Source organism: Charadrius vociferus, unplaced genomic scaffold, assembly GCF_000708025.1.
Source record: "Charadrius vociferus isolate BGI_N301 unplaced genomic scaffold, ASM70802v2 scaffold115, whole genome shotgun sequence".
In the NCBI taxonomy this organism is placed as follows: domain Eukaryota; kingdom Metazoa; phylum Chordata; class Aves; order Charadriiformes; family Charadriidae; genus Charadrius; species Charadrius vociferus.
The window spans coordinates 2,602,493-2,623,257 of NW_009648636.1; the positions used below are offsets into that span (position 1 = coordinate 2,602,493).

A 20,765-nucleotide genomic window follows, 5' to 3' on the forward strand; every position below is an offset into this window, starting at 1 on the left:
GAGAGAGTGAGGGGTTGAGTGGGGATAAGTGGGCAGGATTAAAGGCTGAAGCCATATTTGCACAACTACTAAACTACGACGGGTTTGTTGTTTTCTTTTTTAAATATCTCAAATTTAGTTAGGGCTTATTTGTGTTAAAATAACACGCGTTAAGGTGAACACTAGCTTAAGTGCTGTTTATGAGGGATATAAACAGTTTAAATTAGGCTCTCCAAGTGAGCACTGAGAGCTTATTTGGTTTTTGCTTATGTCTTTCTTCATAAATCATGCTTATTTGGGATGTAAACAGTATTTCTGTATAATTGAAAAACATAGTGTTGTTACAGCATGTATAAACTTGTACAGGAAATAATTACTGTAAAACAAAGATGTATTTGAACATATTTCTGTGACTTTTCTGTCAAAAATATGCAGAGATGTATGGGATCATTTGAATAGTGCTTTGGTATTTTCAGTCCATTGTGTGGATTGTGCTGGGTTTCAAATAATTTAAAAAAAATCTAACCTGAAGGTCTTAAATGTCATGTTTTCTTAGTATATACTGAAGTGAAATTTCTCAGATTCTGCAGAAGAGAAACCAAACATATAATAACAGATTGAGAAAGAAAAGGGTAATAAAGTTGGGGTTTGCATGCAAAATTGCATGTTCATTGCTCTATAAAGATTAAATAATTTCCTATTTTAGGAGTTTTGACTTACAGTTATACTTAGACAAAATAACTTTTTTTTTCCTGTGAAATTCATAAAAACTCTTTCCTCCCTAAAACGCGTTAAGTTCAGTGGCTTAAAGAATTTAAAAAGTTTTTGTTCAATGTTATCTTGCGCTTTTTCTTTCCTGTCATACAGTGCATCTCCCAGGGACTCATCTCAAAGCAAAATCATCCGATTCACTCTTGGTCAGAAAAAGTCTTCTAGGTTAGCATTTCTTCATCTTCTGCAAAGCATGAATAATCCTTTTGCAATATTTCTGGATGCATGTTTAGGGTTCCCACTGAAAATATTTACCTCCTTGTTTGTAACTAGACTTTTTGCAAAGAGCTGAAACGTGCAAGTTTTAGACGGATTTTTTTTTTATTTTATTTTTTTTTCTCAAGGTGTGGAATGCATTTTGGCTCGCAAGAAAGTAGTTTGATTTTTCTTGTCCTTATGAGCTTTTGCTTTTGAGAACAAAACATGGTTCTGGGAGTTCTCTCCCCGCTGTACGCATCTGTCTGAGTTGTATTTAGATCCACGTTATTGAGACTAGCATCAGGCGGGAGTCTTGGGTAGCAAAGGGAGCATCACGTGCACCGCATGAGCCCTGATGGCACCATGTGGGTCTGTCTCGTCAGAGCTCCTGCACTGCCCAGTGCTCTGAAGCTGAGCACAACTAATCTCCCCGAAAATGATTCATAGGTATTTCCGGCAATTTTGTTCCTAAATCCCAGCATGACTTGCATGCCAGCTCCTATGACCATCTCATCCCAGCGATCATAAAGTTTACTGTGTTATTAATGTGATTATTAGTCATGTTTACTTTTACTACTATTATATATTAAAATGTTTTACTAGGAATTTTTATATAGTTATAGATTGGTAAACTATACCACTTTTGCTAAGCGTGTGAACTATTACTTATGATTTTTATTCAGCTTGGCAAGTTTGTATAGATCGTTAGTTCTGCTATATAATTTGGATTTCTTTCCCCCATCTTATTTCTTTTATGACAACAGTGAAGGTCTTCAGTATAACCCCTGTTAAAATCCCCCATGTTTCCTTTTCTTGTTCTCTGTTGGTCATGAGTATGGCCTGACAGTTTGTATTTGCCATGAAGAGGTGCTGCAGAGTAGTAATGGGTATTCTCTGAGCTCAGTACCTTGTCTCTAATAGCAAGAAGCAGAAAACTTCTCCCTGAACCTATTTTCCCCCCCCCCCCTTAAATTTCAAGGCACTACTGTGAAATACCTTGGCCTAATACCAAAAGCAGGGGCTTAAAATCAGTCATTAAATGACGGGGTGGGGGGAAGTCGAAGAGAAATGATGTCTTCTTCAAAAGTGTTTTTTAGCACTTATTTTTTTTATTCTTGGTATGTTTTTATTGGCAGTGGCAACACTGACTTGAGTCGAAAACTTGTCACTTCTTGAGTGGTCACATGTTTTGAGTAGCTTTATTTCTTTTAAAATGTGACAGATTGGCAAAACCTGTGTGGGCATGTGTGGGGAGCCTTTTCTTCTTATCCCTTACCTCCTGCCAAGCCCTGCTAGAAAACTCCCCTCCTGGTACTGGGGGCTCCAGTAGCCTTCCTGTGGTGGTCTACCAGTACTCACCATGTTTTTAGTAGAAACTTTCAGCTGAGGTATCTTGTGCATCTTTCCTACCTGTAAGAAACCTAACTCATTTCCTCATGAGCAAAACAAACTCTTAACGAACCTGGTTACCTTGGTGACTTCCAAGTTCGCAAGAGCAGCAGTTGTTAGGAAGAGTGTTTGTCCCCACTTTACCTCTGCTTCTTCCTCTACAGTGGATGAAGCACCTCTGGGGTGTTCCCATTCACACCTCTCTGCAATGCTGAGTATGTACACCTTTCTAGCACCCCCCAGTGTTGAAAAAGGCTGGATCAATTGAGGGGCTCACCTAAAAGGCTTCGCCAAAGTCAACCTCAGAACCATGATGGGCTGTGCCAGATCTGTGGTGGTTTGAGTTTCTAAATTAATTTTTGGGTTTGTAGTTGAATGATGCCCTTATGTCTTACCCTCTTTTGAGCTTTGAAAGCATGTGCATGCAGCTGCTGACATTTTGGCTCTTTTCCTTCATGTTTCTTTTCATATTTCCTATTTCTTCACTAGTCTCAGAGAAGTCAGTTTATTGAGGAAGCACTGACAGACTCCTTCCTGGCTTGTCTTCCTTCCCATAGACCCAACAGGGATTTGGTCAGTTGCGTCCCCATTCTCTCTGGCAACTGGGACTTCTTCATTTTAGCCTATTATTGGCACAGGTTATTTAAGACCATTAGATTTTTGTGGTTTATATAAAGGAGATTTAAAGAGAGGCTACTGTACAGAAGATACAAAGATGGCAAAGGGTGGTCCCTTTCATTGCTGCTGTAGGTGACATGAATTGGTTCTATCTTTAATGTGATGGCTTTTCAAAACAGGGAGCTGTTTCATGAACTCTCTTCAATATGCATTTTGAGCAACGGCCAAATCTTTCGACTTTTAATATTTCATCTATTTGGAATGTAGAAATGTGTGCTCATTAATGCACAAAATACATTACAAATATGGGAACTTTATGCATGAACTTTGATTTTGAAGGACCCAAGCACACATACTGCTCTGAGATGTGAAACCAGTGGCTCTCCTTATTCGTTTGGGCTTTTTTAGAAAAGTCTTTCCCCTCCCCTTTTGCCTGAAAAGCATGAGAGTAGTATCCCTCCTTTCCTACGGACTCCAGAATCCTAACTACATTTTTTTTCTAGGTAAACATCTAAATCTTATAAATACAGGCTATGGTAAGGAAATGCTGGAAGAGACTGACCCAGCTTAAACCAGAGGCTTATACCAACTCACTGATAATGTGGTTGCCCTAAGAGAGGGCACTTAAACTTTGTGTGATTTATTTATTTTTTTTTTAATAGGCTCAAATAATTAAAACAGGTTAAAGTTCCGCTGGGCTTGGTAGCTTTCAGAGCAGAGACATGGTGTGCTTCTCTACAAGGTAAAAAGCGGCCATGTTCTGTCTTGTCCTTATTTCCAAAATAAGGGTAGCCCTTATGTGTCTGGCATATAGTAAAGTCCCCACCAATCTGGTCTAAGAACAGCAGTGCCTCCTTGTACCAGTGGTATTGCTCCACCACATTTACTTGCAACTATTTCCGATTCACAAGATTTAGGGCAAGTGGCCATTAATTTTGGTTCAGAGTTGATGTTTTTTCTGGTGTAAAACAATTCAGACTGTAGCTCGTTTGCCATATATTTTTCATCTAGGATGATTTTTTTTATTTGTTCTTATAGAAGAGCGAAGACTCTTATGAATATATATTTGTGGTGTTAATCCTTTTCTTTTCAGCTTGTGCATAGTTTTCCGTAGTTTCTTTCCCAGAGTGCTTTTTAAATATATTTAATTGTATTGTATAATTCTTTCATCAGACTTCCAGGCCCCACCACGAGGGTGTCCGCTGCGGGCAGTGAGGCCAAAGCTCGTGGTTCTATTAGTGCCAACAATCGACGCAGCCAGAGCTTTAACAATTACGACAAATCTAAGCCTGGACTTCCCCCTCCGACACCAACAAGTAGCAATGACAAAGGTAAGCACTTGAGATTTTGGCATCCTCATATTTTTCTTAATAGTGGCCTCGTTTGGGGGAAATTGAATTTTCCATTAAGCTCCAGAAGCTGTAAGACTGTCTCAAGGGTGTATGTTGAAAACATGATATTTACAATGCAAAAACCAGCTGGCTTTTCCTGAAAAAGGCATATAGTCCTCCTTTAATATAGCCAAATTTGTGATTTGCTGTCCTGAAGGTACAGGCAAAAAATAGCTTCAAGAGAAACTGGCTCTGGTGAAACATGTTTTTTTCATTTTGCTTCAAACACAGATAAGAGGGAGTGAATTAATCAAAAAATACGACTTTTTGATGAGTAGTTTGACAAGAATGGAAAATGACCAGTAAAGATTTCTACAATGTTTTGCTATGATAAATAGTACCATTTGCTTTCCTTTCCTCCACGATTGTGGAAGATCCTTTAAGTTACAAAAGTACATGACAAATCTAATTTCAAGAATCATACAGAGAAGGCAGGAATGTTATAATTTTCTAAGTGTTGCAGTGAAACTGTGTCTATGGCAGCGCATCAGAAATGCCACGTACCCCATTCTGTCTGAAGGGCTGCTTTTTTGAATGACATTTTCTGACTTTGTGTCCATTCACAAAGGCAGTCATCTGTCAGTGTTCATTAGCTCCAGTTCGTAGCTCGGAGCTCTACAACGCAGCATTGACCAGCCGAGTTTTGGGGGATGTGACTGGTAAGAAATGAGTAAATTTCTCTGATACGGCCAAACTGTTGGCGTAGGCTGGCAGCTAATTCTGTATCCTTAATGAAGTCCTTGCGTTTACGAAGATAGATCAGGACTGGATTTCAGTATGATCATCTTGCTGTGACTTGGCAGTCGCGCCCTTTAGGCTGGAGTCTCTTGTTGTACATGCCTAATTTCTATTAACAATAATGAGGATTTTGCTTGAGAGATAAATGCTGCTCTGGTTCAACTTGCCTGTGGTTCTCATGCTTGTTTCTTTCCAGGAAATTGTGTTTTTCCTTCTCTAAAAACCATTGTCCTATGACTACATATCATTAGATTTTGGAGTATTATCCCATCTAGCCAATACAGCCCAAAACCTCATCTTGTGATGATGGCAACGGAGGGTTCTCGGCATCCTCCGGGGGCGTTCTGAATCACCCTGATCAGACCTTGTATAAGAAGAAAATTACATTCACAGCTGAATAATATAATAATCATAATTATATTATAATATATTAGCATAATATGCTAATAAATTAGCAACATGCTACCCTGCTAAATCCATGCTTACTATTTTAGGTTTGCTAAACAGTAATGATTTAACTGTAACATCAGCATGTAATAGTCACCTCTAAATCTGAACTAGCTCTGGCTTTCAATTAAAAGAGCAAGCTGACAAAGCACGGCATGAGCAGGAGAACTGATGAACCCTTGTTTTCCTGCCTAATATCTCCCCAGTCTCCCCCTGTCTCCTCCTTGTCAATACTCTCCTCTTCTGCTTATGTACCCGAACTACTGGATTGAGGAGACGCGATGCGGGATGTGTCTGGTCCTGAGGCACGTGTTGGTTGGCGAGATGATCCCTGCCTGCCTGTGGGTGCTATGCTGTTAGGCTGCTTTGAAGAGAGAACTTGAACCTTCTTGGCTTTTTCTCAATTTACCAATATTACTAAATAAGGAAAGTAAAGTACTGGTTTCAGTCTTTAAAAAAAAAAAAAAAAAACCAAAGAAAAAAATCCCCAAATTCCTCCCACATACAGAGAACTAACAATGATTTGTCAACTGAATAACTTAAATATCAACTGCTTTTAGGGAGGCAGTTCTATGAACCCTCATTCCTCGTCATAATCCATCTCTTCAGAAAGATAAACTGCCTGCTGAAGAAGCATACAAGATCATCTGCTTCCTATGAACGGTACAAATGACTGAAAGAAACAAAGTTGGGGTTTAGGATGACAGCCTACATCAGTTGCATTAAATACTCAGAATTTTGCTCTGGTCAAAATTTCCAGTCATAAATTATGGTTTTTTTTAAAAAAAAAAAAAAAAAAAGGAGGCTTATGTAAGTTGAACTTGAACTTTATTTAAAAATATAATCATGACACAAAGTTGGTCTGCATCCATGAGAAACAAAAGCAGTTGGTCTGACAAATTTTTGGCTTATTTTAAGTTAATTGTAACGTTGCCAGACCAAGTTTATTGTCAGAGTGCTAAGACAATTTGAGTTTTCTGACCCATATCCTGTATTTTGCCTGAGGAAATGAGACTTACATGACCATATTGTGTGCCAGTCCTGGTAAGTTTTCATCTCTTTACCCAGTGCTAGCTCCGTTGTGTGTTTTTGGAGAAGGAAATAGGAGGAAGAGAACTCTGCCTGTTTTGGCACGAGTGGTCAATGTGCAATAGAAGGCGGCCCTCAGTGTATCACATTTGAATCATTTATTACAAAGTAGGTTGTAATTTTCAGCTTTTATTAATCTGCGGCCTTTCCCTCCAAATGGGAATTGTCTTGTTAGTCAATCGTCTGTGTCTTGTGGCAATGAAACTGCATTAATTGAGACAGAATACCTCAGAAATGAAGAGGACAGTAAATGGAGTATGGAGGAATAGCTACTGGAAAATAAATAACCCAGATTTTTTGAAAGATTCCATTAAACAATTAATGATGAGACCACTGGTTTTCTAGAAATCTTGGGGAAAGGATTTATGTAACATCAAAGCCAATTACACTTTTGTGTAAAAACGAGAGATTCTTGGATGCATGTTTGTTGTGAGATTCTTATGTACTCTTAGCAAAGGAGCACGCGTAAAGAGATGCGAGTCTTGCATCCCCACAGCATACATTGTCTTCAGGGTTTTGTCTCGCTTTCGCAGTATTCGCACGCTGTGTGGCACCAGTTTTGAGATGTGGAGAAGAGTTACACCTTCTCCAGTAAGGACGACTTAGACACCTAGTTCAGCCCTATGGACACCTTTCTTAGAGGTTAGGATGCGATAGGTTTGTCTTGCTTTTTTGGAGTTAGCCCCACAGTTTATATGCAAAATTCCCCTCAAACTTACAGGAATTTCAGTGCTTTCATTGCTCATGTCAAAAAATGGTAACACACTGTGGTACATCTTTTTTTATTTATTGTCACAGTGATTAGCCATTTGTAATTGCAGTAACATTCTAGGCAGGGTATTTTAATGTGTGTAATTGCTGTCACAGGCTTTTTCTCTTAAGAAAAATACAATTAAAGTCTAATCACATTTTTGGATTGGGGGGAAATGAGCTGCTCAAGCCTGCAATTTTTGATGTCATCATAATCCCTTCACACAATTTGAGGTTTTTAATTCACTTCTGAATTGTCAGAGTCATTTAGTATATATAACTATACCTTTGGATTACTTTCTCATCCATTAATATCCTTTGACACCACAAGTGTACTATAGCATGAAAAGCATCAGCCACCTCCCAAGGTCACTACTGAACTCATCTAAATTATCAAAAACATTTCGAAGGAACCTAAAGAGGCAAATGAGCTTTGCCTTTCTATGCCTGTATGTAAATTATTCTTGAGGCTCTATGTTACCATGTCCTTCTAACTGTCTAATATGATCACCAACTAAAAATAGACAAAAATGTTATTTGCGTGTGCAATTTAGAATAAAGAAGTCTATTTTTTGACCATGGCAAGAAAGGAGCAGAACTGCATCCTAGGGAACGTCAAGAATGAAACTTGAATATTGAAGCATACAACTTCAGTAAAGACTTTGATACGGTAGATTTTCCCATGAATTTATTTCAGTGTCTTGCTTAGCTACACCCAATGGAGAGTCTGTTGAGACATGCTTTGAAAGCAGTCTGCAGTTCTGAAAACTGGTGGGTATTTTTGACTAGTTCTGAACACCCTCGTATATCCCCTGTCTCACTGATCTTCAGGCACTCAGTTTTCATTCTGCAGTCTCAAAGGTCTGGTAACGTTATGTGGGAATATTCTGTTTATTACTTCCTGATTTGGATCCACAGTCTATAAAATCCCTGAACTTATGAAGCTATAGAAAACATCAAATTAATATGCCACCTTCAGTACGTTTATGAAGTGATACAGTAATGTGACAGGCTTATATGCTTTCTTTTTCATTTTTTCTTCTACTTTGTTCCTAATAGATTATTTAAAATAATCCTACAGAGGGCAGTAGAAGTCTGTGGGAAAAATGCCACTTTTCCTTTGGATTGAATGTTAGGTAATATGTCAGTAGAAAAGAAAGCACTGCCAAACTTTGACCATTTCCACATGAGATCAAAGAAAATGTTTATTATTCAGATTTATGAAGAAAGCAGTGCTCATAATGCCAGGTAGTAATAGAAAAAAGAAAAAAAAAGTGCATACATATTCATGCGCTCAGATGAAATAAATTACTGTTTTAATATTACTGTTTTAATAGCAGCGTTCTTGTAAACTTACTTGATTCAAGTCTCACGAGAGGGTTCTGAAACCAGATCCTGCTGACTCAGCTACAATCTTAGCTCTGCATGTCTAAATTTACAGCTATGGATATCCTATACAGGCAGGAGAGTAAGAAAAGTATCTGGTTGATGCTCCTTTTCTTTTATTTCTTTCACGTTTTGGGTTATCCCTTTTAACTTGAAACACAGTGTATATTTAATCACCATCTCTTAATATGTAAAGGGTAGTCACTGTGTTCACAGGGATGCATGGTGACAGGACAAGAGGGACACATTCATTTAGGGGAATTTCTATCTGGCAATAGGAATAAAATTCTTCACTATGAGAAGCATTAAACATTGGAGAAGTTTGTCCAGAGGAGTGGTGGAATGCCCCTTGTTGGAAGTATTCAGGACTTGCTGTGGCAGAGCCCTGAATAACCTCATCTAAGACCCTGCTTTCAGCTGAAGGTTGGAAGGAATCTCCAGAGGTTTCCTCCAACCTAGACTGTTCTATGATTTCTACAATTTAGAGGTATGGTTAGTTTCTTAGAGTGTTCAAAGTATGCTGGGCGTTGACTTAACAGTTATCAGTGATTTATTTAAGGGCCTCTGGGCGGGGGAAGGCAAAGCAAAATTGAAGCGTGCTTCAGGACTGATAATTCTACCTGTTAAGAAAAATCTTTAATATTTTGTAAGTGTCCTACATGCCTGCCTTATTTAAATGTTCCATGTTTTCTCTCCTTCTTGTGTTGATGCTCAGTTCTGGTCTGTTGTTGTGGAAAGCTGTGTGTATTGCGATGTGATACGGTGATGCTCAAACCAGTTAGCATTATACCCATTACAGGCATATATACCCTGCTGACACAGCTGAAATATTTCCAGTACAGAGGGTGGCATAGAGAGATCACTTTTTAACTTTGTGTTATCAAAACAGGAATGACTACCAACTAAGTAAAGTACTAGCAAGGAAATGTAACCTCCACTCCTCTGAGTGAATCAGTCTTACTGGTGTATGGTTACATACACCAAATGTGTGCTAAAAATACGTGTACTTTATATATAGGCAGTTATATTTAGCGGTACAGTTGAAGAGGGCATGGCATATCTTATCATAGCTTTAGTAGAAATGACTCTTCAAAGTTAAATCTATGTAGTTGCAGTGAGATTTTTCACAACTAGACATATGAGAATCCACATAGTGCTGATTTCCAGAGGTGCACGGCTCAGAGAGTTCCTGGGGGATTCTCTAGGGTGCTTGTATGTTCCTGGTGTCTAAATTAGCAGGCATCAATTTAAAATTAAAAAAAATAAATAATAGTAGTTGTCCAGAGTTTGTTTACAAGGTAATCTTTTATTTCACTAATGTTCACACAAACCGTAGTTTTTCATGTCAACTTTACTGTGAATTCAATAGTTATTTATTTGTTTAAATGGCCTCTTGTGTAAAGAGTAGGAAATCCTAAAAGTGGAACTGAACCACTCGAAATTTCTCCTCGTCATCTCTCAAATGTTTCATACTAAATCCTGCTTTGATTTAAAAAGTATGTGGGAATACACTGTTATGGCTTGGTTCTATGTGATAATGAGCTTGTCTCAAACTCAACGTCCTTTAAGGTCATTTAAAAGGGGCAGATATGGACTGCATCAAACCCCCAGATTTGATTTTAAAATGCTACTTCAGAAACAGAGAGGAAAAACTTTCCTCCTTACAAGGAGCGAGGTGAGACGTGGGTAGTGAGATCAAAACTCAGAGTTCTTCTGCATAGTATCCTGGAGGCTAAAATTTTCAGCAGTATTTAAACGGGCTTTGAAAAAGAGGGATTCTGATGAAACATAGAGAAGAGCTGCATAATTAGAGGTTTGGAAAAACTCCTTTGCAGTTAGGTATTTAAAAGGTTAATTCATGTTCTTTGTCTAAACAAAAGGTTATCTACAAGACTCGTACAGAGTGAGATTTATAGTAATAAGGGGGTTTTTTATGACCTCAGTAGATAGCATATGAATATCCATTTGTTTGGAATTTGAAATTAGCCCAATTCAGACCACAAACTGGATGTAAATTTCAAGAATGAGGATGATTAGTCATTGGAAGAGATTAAATGTGACATAATGCATCAAAATTTAATATTTGCCCAGAGCTGATGTTGAGACAGAGGATACAGATTTGGCTTAGAAATCAACGAGTGAAATCCTTTGAACCGTATGATCATTAAGATCAACTCAGATGATTCTAGTAGTTTTCTTGAATGATAAAACCTTTCATTTAATTGCATGAAAATGGAGGACAAGCCCTCTTCAGTAGCTGTGTATAAAATGAGATTAAATACTTGATGTTCTGTATCACTGGGTTTGGCTCCTCTATCATTTCATAGAATCATAGACTCATAGAATTGTCTAGGTTGGAAGAGACCCCTGGGATCATCGAGTCCACCATCTACCCTGCTCTACAAAGTTCTCCCCTATTTACAGGATAATCAAGTGATGTTGCACAAACTTCCTCACTGGAACCCTTATGTTCTGCTTAACTTCATGCAGTTTTACCACTCCAGATAAATTAATAACAGTAAACAGAGACAAAACCCAGGCTTTTGCCTTTGTGCCAAATAAGAGAATAAGAATTAAAAAAAAAAAAAAGAAGCAGTGAAAAAGCTCTGAGACTTGTAAAGCATGACATAAAGTCCTGTTACAGAGTTAACATTTTACTAATTTATTTATTTTTTTACCCATTTACAGTAGCATTCAGCATAGAAGCCTGACATGAGAGCAAAGGCTTTTTCTGGCTGCAGGTAGAGGGGGAGTTATCATGACAGCTATGGCAGGGGAGCTGAGACGTCGGGTTCGATCCCTGTGGCACTCAGCCACCTTGACTCAGGGCTGGCAGAAGGTGACTGGCGTGGCTGAACCGTCAGTGGAAGCTATATACATGGTCAGCCTGTTCCAGTGCTCGGTGCCACCTTGTCTTCCCCGTCTCCTGGCCTAAGAAAAAGCCATTCCTTTCTATATTCATCAACTTGTCAGCTATGGTGTGAACATTTTGGTGCTGGGTGTGTTAATGACCAACCTGGGCTGATGTGAACTCATTTCAAATTACTACTGTCCTCTGGAAGAAAAAAAAACTTTAAACAAACAAATTTTATTGTCCCCAATTCGTATCAGCTCAATTTGTATCTACAGCCCATAACCACCTTGTAAAATTTTCATCTCACTGCAGAGAAAATAATAACACAGCGTTGGTAAATCGGTCTCTTTGGGCCTAAAATAGCAGTCGTATTCTGTGATTTTGTCCATTGTAGAAATCAGGCTAGAGGAGTTACTGGGCAGGATTGTTTGGCTGAATGAGAAGTGTTAAAATAAAAGCAGGACCTCTAGATTTGGTCTTGCAGGTGGCTTACTGCAGAGCCCGTCCTGGTCAACTTCTTGGGTTTTAAGCATTGAGGAAAGTTCATTTATCTGTGTTGTACTGAATAACTCCAGTTTTTGAGGTTCTTTGGGGTCTGTGGTCACTCACTGTCATGTTCAGAAACTATCTTGAAGTCACAAAGGGAGAGCCCAGTGGGGACTCTTTCTTTAAAACAATCTGAAAACCGCTTGTGATGTCCTCCTGGTCTGTTTAAAAAGTCATTGTGATGTTGGTGACTCATAGAAGCTACCAACAATATAACAACGTATTATAACAGTTGTTAATATAGATATATAAAATAATTATAATATACGTGTGTGTAGAACAGTTGTCATTCAAAGTGCTGAGGCTTATTATAACATCTTTTACTAATCACAGACTGGATAGTCCTGAAGTGTTCAGGTGTGTGGTATCTTACAGAAGAGTGAGTTAATACAAAACCACCAAGTAAATTTGCAATTGGGAGGACTCCTTGTTTTTACAGCGCTCCCTGTCGAGTCAGTCACTGCAACATCTGGTGGCACACAGGCACGTTGCTAAATAAGACAGAAATGGGAAATTAAGCCTGGTGTCTGGAGCAATGTCCTTTATATGCAGTATGCTGCTGTGACTTCTGACCGAGAACTCCAATATACTTCAGTTGACGTTGAGAAGGCATTGACCCATTTGGTACAAACTGCCAGGTCATCGCTGAAATTGGTTTTAACTGTGCCAATGGACTAAGGCTGAGCTCAAACCAGGACAGGGAGAGGTGGAGTCAGGAAGGTTTTTGAAACCAGGAGCAGCAGAAAGATTTAACAGTTCACTAGAGACTAGCAAAAATAAGCCCAGTTCCTGAGATGGAAAGATTCCCGTCCTTATCGATGAACAGTGTATGTATGGATGTCAGAAAGCTGGGAAGTGATTTTATAGAATGAAACAGTTGGGTCATGCAACAGACAGCAGCAAGTTAAAGATTTATTTTTTTTTTTAAGGGTTTGTGGGTTTTTTTCGCAGTTACAACTTTCTTAATGACTGAAAATTCTGTCCATACAGATTTAGAAAAAATTTCCTTTGTTTGACTTTTTGGGGCAGTTACTTTCACTCCTGTTCTATATCCAACTTGTTTTTAGTTTTCTTTTTAGGCTTCTCTTTCTTTAGAAAATTGAATGAATCTAATGTTTACTTTTGAAGTGTTGACTTGGTAAGAGTATGCAAAAGTCACTAAGATTAAAAGGGCTGCAAAAGTGGAAAAAGTTTTACTTTTTTAGAGGCATATGTCCATAAAGTTTGAAACCAGTTTACCCACACTTGCAGACTTTTCCTGGGGAAATAAATGCGATTGGCAAGTTAAAATATGATAATTTAACAAATTTCAGGCATTCCACCCTTTAAAAATGTACACGTGTGTCATCTAGGTCAGGTATGATGCAAGCAGCATATTCTGCTTAGTGTTTAGGGTGCTGCCTCTGTGCTCACCTGTGTTGGCAGTCAAGAGATGCTCTCTGTTTTTACTGATTGAAGGCTTTCCCTCTAAGTCAGACTGATGATAAAGTAAATTTACATGATTTGTCTCAACAAATCCATAAGCAGAGTAGTTGGTATTTTCTATTGTTCTGCTGTATGTGCTACCAAACACCAGATGCTGGAATAACCCTATCCAGTTTTCTAAATATAACTTGCATTGAAGGTATTTACCAAATGTTCAGTATGATTTATTTTGCCTTGAATAGAATACAGTGGTTGCGGATTTGATGTGGCAAGACAAAAAAAATAAAACCAGAGAGAGAATGGAAGGAGTGTGGGATAATCTGAAAGATACCCTGAGAAACCTGGTGGTTTGTTTTGTATTTTCTTCCTGGGAGAATCTGTAGGTTTTTGTTTGTCCTTAGTCTAAAAATACTCCTGATATCCTTACACAAATTTGAGTCCTAACTTTGCAGTGTAGATTTGCCTCCTCGTTTTAACTCCATTTGAAGAACTGTGTTTAAAATTATGACAAGTTGGCAGCCTACGTTATATATTTGTTGGATTGCGTCTGTAAATAATCAGGGGAATCTGTGCTCCAACTCTGAAGCAAAATCAACTGTATCTATACCTGAGAGGTGTTTGCTAGTCTGTTCTGAAATGTCTCGTGACAGGGACCTGGCAATCTCCTTAAATGTATACCTTCCAGTGTCCATTTGGTCTTAAAGCTTGCTTTTTTAAAAATAATATAAAACCAGGATTCGGCTAAAAATTAAGCATGTTGTTGCCCTTCCTTCATCTTTGTCCTGTTTATAATAGCCTTCATATAGTTGAAGGCTTACAGTGTCTCCCCTCAGTCTTCTGTCTTCTAGACTAAACAATCTCTACTATTTCAAGCTGCTTCTTGCAGGTTCTTTGTGATAAACCTGTTATATGTCTTGGTGATTTCTTCTGGCCTCTCTCCATTCTGTCAGTCTCCTTTAGAGGGGTGCTGGGGCTGGACACAGCGCTCCACCTGATGCCCTACTCTAGTCCTGGGTAGGACACAGGCGTTATTTTTTCCTTAGTGTCGCACTGTAGAGGTGTGCAGTTGTGGTCTACTGGAATAATTACATTTTGTCTTGTATATGATGCTTATAATGCATTCCTGAATGACGTTATTTTTTCCTTAGTGTCGCATTGTAGAGGTGTGCAGTTGTGGTCTACTGTAACTCTTTTTTCTTTTCCGCAGTACGTTGCATAGCTGATTGTTTGACCTGTTATATTTAGGCATTCCATTTCTCCTTTCTAAGTACAGAACTTTTCGGTCAACTTCAGTGAACGTAATCTTATTGGCTCGGTTTATTTCTCCAATTTATCAAATGTATTAATGTCTCTGTATTCCCCAAACGTAAGGTTACTGGCTAATGTCATAAGGTGATCCTCACGAGAGTCATTAGCATCAAACAAAATACTCATCTTCAGGCAATTGAGATCTATCTATCTATCTACCTATCTATCTATCTGTCTCCTGGGGTGTTGCTTACATCCTTTCACTTTTTTTAATCAAATACATTTTTTGAAAGATTGGCTCATCCTAGTGAATCTTTAGTGACATATTTATGTTAGGCGCGTGCTCATAAAACAGCTTAAAGACCGTCAGAATATAACAAGCAGTATGGCACGTTTATAGGACAAGATACAAGTATGCAGTAAGTCATATCCATGCTTAATTTTACAACTGTTCAACTGGCTGAATTGGGCGTTTAAAAATATGTCCTCTTTTACCTAAACAAAGGCAGGCTGAAGGCATAATAGTGGCTGAAGTGGAGCTTTACAAGACCAGAGAACTTTGCCATAGTTGGTATAAGCTCTAGGAATACTTAAAACAAGCCAAAAATATATTTAAATAGAGTTATTGGGGGAAAAAAAAACCTAAAAAAATAAGCCAACGACATGTTCTTAACTGTGCAGTTCATAAGGATAAAAATCCTGAGCTTTGAAGTAAAATGTAACCTTGAGAAACAGCTTCTTGCCCGGTGTACATCTGCATAGCTGCATTGGAGACGGTGGAACCAGTTTAATTTATACCAGCTGAAGAGCTGGCCCAGCATTTCATAGCCTTTACAGTTCCGAGATGTTTCCTTTTAAAATAAATATTTACAATTTCTTGTAAATTTATTGCTGGGTGAATTGTGCCAGAGGAACCACCATGGAAATGAAAGTTCACTATTAAATCATAGGAAAGCAAACAGCAGTGGTGCTATGTCCCAGACTTCTGTAAGAGCCAGCATGCTTCCACCACACCTGTAGAAGCCGCCTCTCCCTGGGTGAGAGCATCGTCCAGCCTCTCTGGTCCCTTCTATTTGTGCCTTCTCTACTGAGCCTTTTGCCTGTTCCTCATCCCTAATCAAATCATAGAATCATAGAAAGATTTAGGTTGAAAGGGGCCTTGAAGATCATCTAGTTCCAACCCCCCTGCCCTGGGCAGGGACACCTCCCACCAGCCCAGGTTGCTCCAACCAGGCCTTGAACGCCTCCAGGGATGAGGCAGCCAGAGTTTCTCTGAGCAACCTGGGCCAGTGTCTCACCACCCTCACAGGGAAAAATTTCTTCCTAATACCTAATCTAAAATCTCCCCTCTTCCAGTTTAGAGCCATTCCCCTCGTCCTATCACCACATGCCCTTGTAAAAAGTCTTTCTGTAGGCCCCCTTAAAGTACTGGAAGGCCACAATAATGCCTCCATTGAGCCTTCTCTTCTTCAGGCTGAAAAACCCCAAATATACCTAAATAATCCATGACTGGCGTCAGAGAACTGCCACCGCATCTGAAGAGGCTGATGAGCAGAAAACCATGGCCCAACTCTTCATTGCTGTCACAAATAGTAGTAGATCATTACCTGCACATTACCCTTGTTTGAAAGATCTGCTGCTACAGACTGTAGTTTCATTGATAAGAGAGAGGAAATGAAGATGACCCCAGTATGAAAAGTAGTGTGTGTCTGTCAGCTGGCTTTGATACAAAAATGTAATAGATTTCCACATCTTTATGTATGTTCATGTGTAGGTGTACATATAGATGACGGTGAAGTGTTGGTATTTTTGTATGGTTTGGTTCAGTTCCTCTGTTTAGACATAGAATATCCATGTTTGAGGGTGCCTCGCTATTCATGACTTTACTGTGTACAGCCGGGCACTTGTATGACTTCTCACTGAGCAGAGTAAGACATTTCTGAGTTAAAAAGTAGTTTAGTTTGGTGTATCGACTGATCAGTGGGAGTTTGCTTAGATACTTTTTTTCCTATTTCCTGTAAAAATCTGCCTCCATTTCTACATCCATGGTCATTCCAAGCCCAGATTGGAGCAACTACTAATCGAAATAGGTTCATGGACAGTATATTCCCTATGTGCAATTCTCAGACGTGTATGTGGTGTATTTCATATAATTTATCTGTAGGATAGAAGTTTCAGAGCAAGGCTACTAAGTATACGTATTGTCCACTCCAGCTATATATAAAACCTAATCAAAGACTCCATAGGAGCTTCTTGCCTGGAACTCATTAATACTTTTGAATAACTCTGTTATGAGAAATCTTGGGGGATTTGATTGTACAAATAATGAGAAGAAAATGGAGAGTAATGAACAAGAATGGTATTTGTCTATTATTAAATGGTGAGTGCAACTTGTTTTGAGTGGCACAGTAAACTTGGTTTCATTATTTTTATGAGCATCTAACCGGCATGCGGTCGATAGAGGTCCCTCCAACCTCTTTCTTAGGCAGTCATGTGGACAGCATTTTGAATTTTACAGTAACTAAACAAAAACAACAAGGAATTCAAGTGTCTTAGTCGGTTATGTCGGGACAATGAGAAAAGGATCGCCTGTGCTCCAGTTTTCTTTCCCTTCACCTCAGCAAAAACGCTGAGTCTTGGCGATGTGACCCAGTCAACAGCAGAACTGTTGTTTCGTGTACTGGAGGTCTGTGTGAACGAAGGGGGTTTTACAGAAATGTGGCAGTTGGGTTGCTGACATATCCACGGACTTCGGTACGGGTTTTCAGAGGTACAGCACGTTTCTGTGAATACACAGAACTGCTGCTGAAGCTGCAGGATTTACGACGCTGAGCTTGAAGAAGTAGATACAATGACAGGAAAGAAAAATATCAAGGAGTAAAGGTAATTTTTGTCTCGTGTTACAATAAATTAAATCACCCCTAAAGGGAAAGCCGGTGGGCAGAGGTTCAGGGAACCTATTCTGCGCTGCTTGGTGAAGTTTTTGTCCTCAGCACAGCAAAATGTTTGCTATCTGAGCTTTTCTCAGATTATGCAGAATTTCCCTATCTGGCAAGCTCTGCTTGAAGAAAGCATTTTTGTTACTTTTAGTTGTGCGACAGAGTAGGAGAGACAACACAAAGCTTCAGTCATCTTGTGGCTGGAGGCCATGCCTCTTGCCCACCCAGAGCCAGTCCTTTCCACCCTGCTGAAGTTCTCTCCGGTGAACAGCGTTACAATCGAAATAGAAACTTCGGTGGGCCAGAAGACTTGGGCTTATTTTGAGGAAGGGCTGCATGCCAGGTTGCTCTTGTTGGGAACGTTCTGCTCTACCTGCTTGTGGTTTGGATTATGGAAAGATTGTGATTTTTATAGTCGGCTCCTGGCAGAAACGCAGGCGTTTCCATACTTCAGGGGTTTGCTAAGCACGATAAATCACTACTGAGTAAGAGAATAGCTCAGCTAAAAGCTTTTCTCTGTAGGACTCTTTATTTGTAGTACTTTAAAGGGGAGTCTTCTAGTGGGTGGATGGGAAGGGTCAAGACTCGCCAGTTATTCCTCTAGATGGGAAATGAAGAAACTGCCACAGTGGTTTCTGCCGTTCTGACACTATAGTGTCATAGAGCAGATCTGCTTTTACTTCCTAAATTAGAATTTGGTTGTGGATTTGCTTTTAACTCAGTTATCTAATCTATGGGCTGGACTGAAAGATATTTCTCTTCATGAGAACGTCTTATTTTTCACATAGCTGTGAAATAAAAAATGACAGCTTGTTCATTTTAAAATGAATAAAAATGCTGTTAAGTTCTTGACCCTCCTAAGGAGAAGTAGCTATGAGAACATCCTTTGTGTTGCCTTTCATGCTTATGATGATTGGTTTTGAAAGTTTTCAGTTAGAGCAAAGCAAAGTCCACTTGCTTAGAGTGAATATGATAAATGATGGGAAATTGCATATATTTTCTCTTGACCTTATTATAATGTAAGCTCTCTAAGGCTTCAGTGGAAGAATTAAATCATAAGCCTTTAGACTCTCTTTTTTTTATTTTCATCACAAATGGGTAGGTTTGCAGATGCAGTTAAGACTTTGCAGGAGCAGCTGAAATCAGATTTAGCCATGCTACAGTGCGTATTGGCATTGGAACTAGACCACCAACATCTTTTTTAACAGGAATGCTAGGAACAAAATAGATTTCAGGCCAAGATTTGACTTTGAAAAGAGGAAAGCGATCATTATTTATTGTAGACTGTAGCTTGGGTTTGAAAACATTTCTTTTATAGTCAGTTTTAGTTAATGCAGGTTGCTGAAGAAAGAAAATATCTCCCTCACAAAGGAACACATGGGAAATAATAAGCTTATTAATCGAATGCATGAAACCTGCTCTCCTTTTCATGAAAGAAGGGCCTATGCTACGCTGAATAACACTTTCCCCTTTGCATGCTGATGTGTTATCCACGTATTGATGTTACTGCTTCATTAGGAAACCTAGCGTTTGAATCCACATTCTGGCAGCAGAACCCCTTTCGTTTACCAAGGCTGGTCTGAGGAGTAAAAGAGACAGCGGACTTGTTTGTAAGAATGAAACAGGGAATCTTAAAAAGGCAGAAGTTTTCTTAAGCTGAGGCCGCTTTTCGTGTGTGTGTTGTATGGTGAACTTCTTATTTCTTGCGTTAACTTCGCATGTTGCAATGTAACTAAAGCTTGAGGGCTTTGAATTTCCAGGTTCACTATATTTGACCTGCATATGAATCGAAATCCACTGTACCAGTGTAAGAAAATATCTTCTTTCCTTTCCCAGTGTGGAGCTGCTTAACATGTATATTTAAGAGTTTCAAAATATTTTTCATTGATATCAGGCATGTAGCATCCAACATTCACAGAATTCACATCCTGGAAAATGTTAGGTAGAGACTCTGAAAATTACATTAACATCCCCATATATTCATTTTTTAAGTGTTACAGTCATAGTGGTGTTGTCCTAATTCTGTTTTCCCTGACATGTCTGTAAAGGAGGAGTAACTCTGTAAATAGAGTTACGTTGTACTCATCCTACGCCACTGGCAACGGAAGCACAATTGAGTTCCAAAAAGGAGGCTGTATGTGGGGGAGTTGGGAACAAAGCAAACACTGTGTTTAAAAGCAAACTGAAAAAAAGTGTATTTTGTTCAGTGACCAAACAGAATTTAAAAAAAAAAAAAAAGTGAAAAAATTCAAAGAAAGGAGAAATGAAAAAGTTATGGATTTCGTTGGGAAATAAATTTTGAGCGATGCTTTTGGATTTGGAAAACAAGCCGTTTCACTTGATCCAAGCAAAGCATTTTCCCAAAAGTCTGTGGACTGGAGCACTCACCTGGGCTGTTAGGATGAAGTTGACAACCGAAATGAACCGACACCTTCCATTTACTTCCAGAAAAACATTTTGGAGCTTGTAGGAAGCCTGTTTTGATGTGGGTGGCCTCTGGTTTCTGCTCCCAACAGCTGATGTACAGTGCGTTTAACAGCTGGCTCAGTGTTTGAGACCATGGAATCATAGAATGGTTTGGGTTGGAAGGGACCTTAAAGCTCATCGAGTTCCACCCCCCTGCCATGGGCAGGGACACCTCCCACCAGCCCAGGTTGCTCCAAGCCCCGTCCAACCTGGCCTTGAACACCTCCAGGGATGGGGCAGCCACAGCTTCTCTGGGCAGCCTGGGCCAGGGGCTCACCACCCTCACAGGGAAAAATTTCTTCCTAATATCTAATCTAAATCTTCCCTCTTTCAGTTTAAAACTGTTACCCCTTGTCTTATCGCTCCACTCCTTGATAAAGAGTCCCCCCCAGCTTTCCTGTAGGCCCCCTTTAGGGACTGGAAGGCTGCATGCACGTGTGGTCAGACTTTATAGGGGGGTTATGGACCACAGCCTGGTTCTCGGGTAAGTCCTATCTCGGGTGTGTGCCTCAGCCTGCGGGTCACAGCTCA

The 20,765-nt window shown here is 39.4% G+C and overlaps 1 protein-coding gene across 4 annotated transcripts in view; it reads left to right on the forward strand.

Annotated features, from left to right (window-relative positions):
* NAV2 (neuron navigator 2) overlaps positions 1-20,765 on the forward strand; it is a 429,065-nt gene that overhangs the window by 290,821 nt on the left and 117,479 nt on the right. For 3 of the 4 annotated variants that reach the window (XM_009886259.1, XM_009886257.1, XM_009886258.1), the window contains exon 6: positions 4,129-4,286. In XM_009886259.1, the coding sequence (XP_009884561.1) occupies positions 4,129-4,286 (158 nt within the window). Of the gene's footprint in view, positions 1-846; positions 916-4,128; positions 4,287-20,765 lie in introns of all 4 variants that reach the window. The other variant, XM_009886256.1, reaches the window with a different exon arrangement.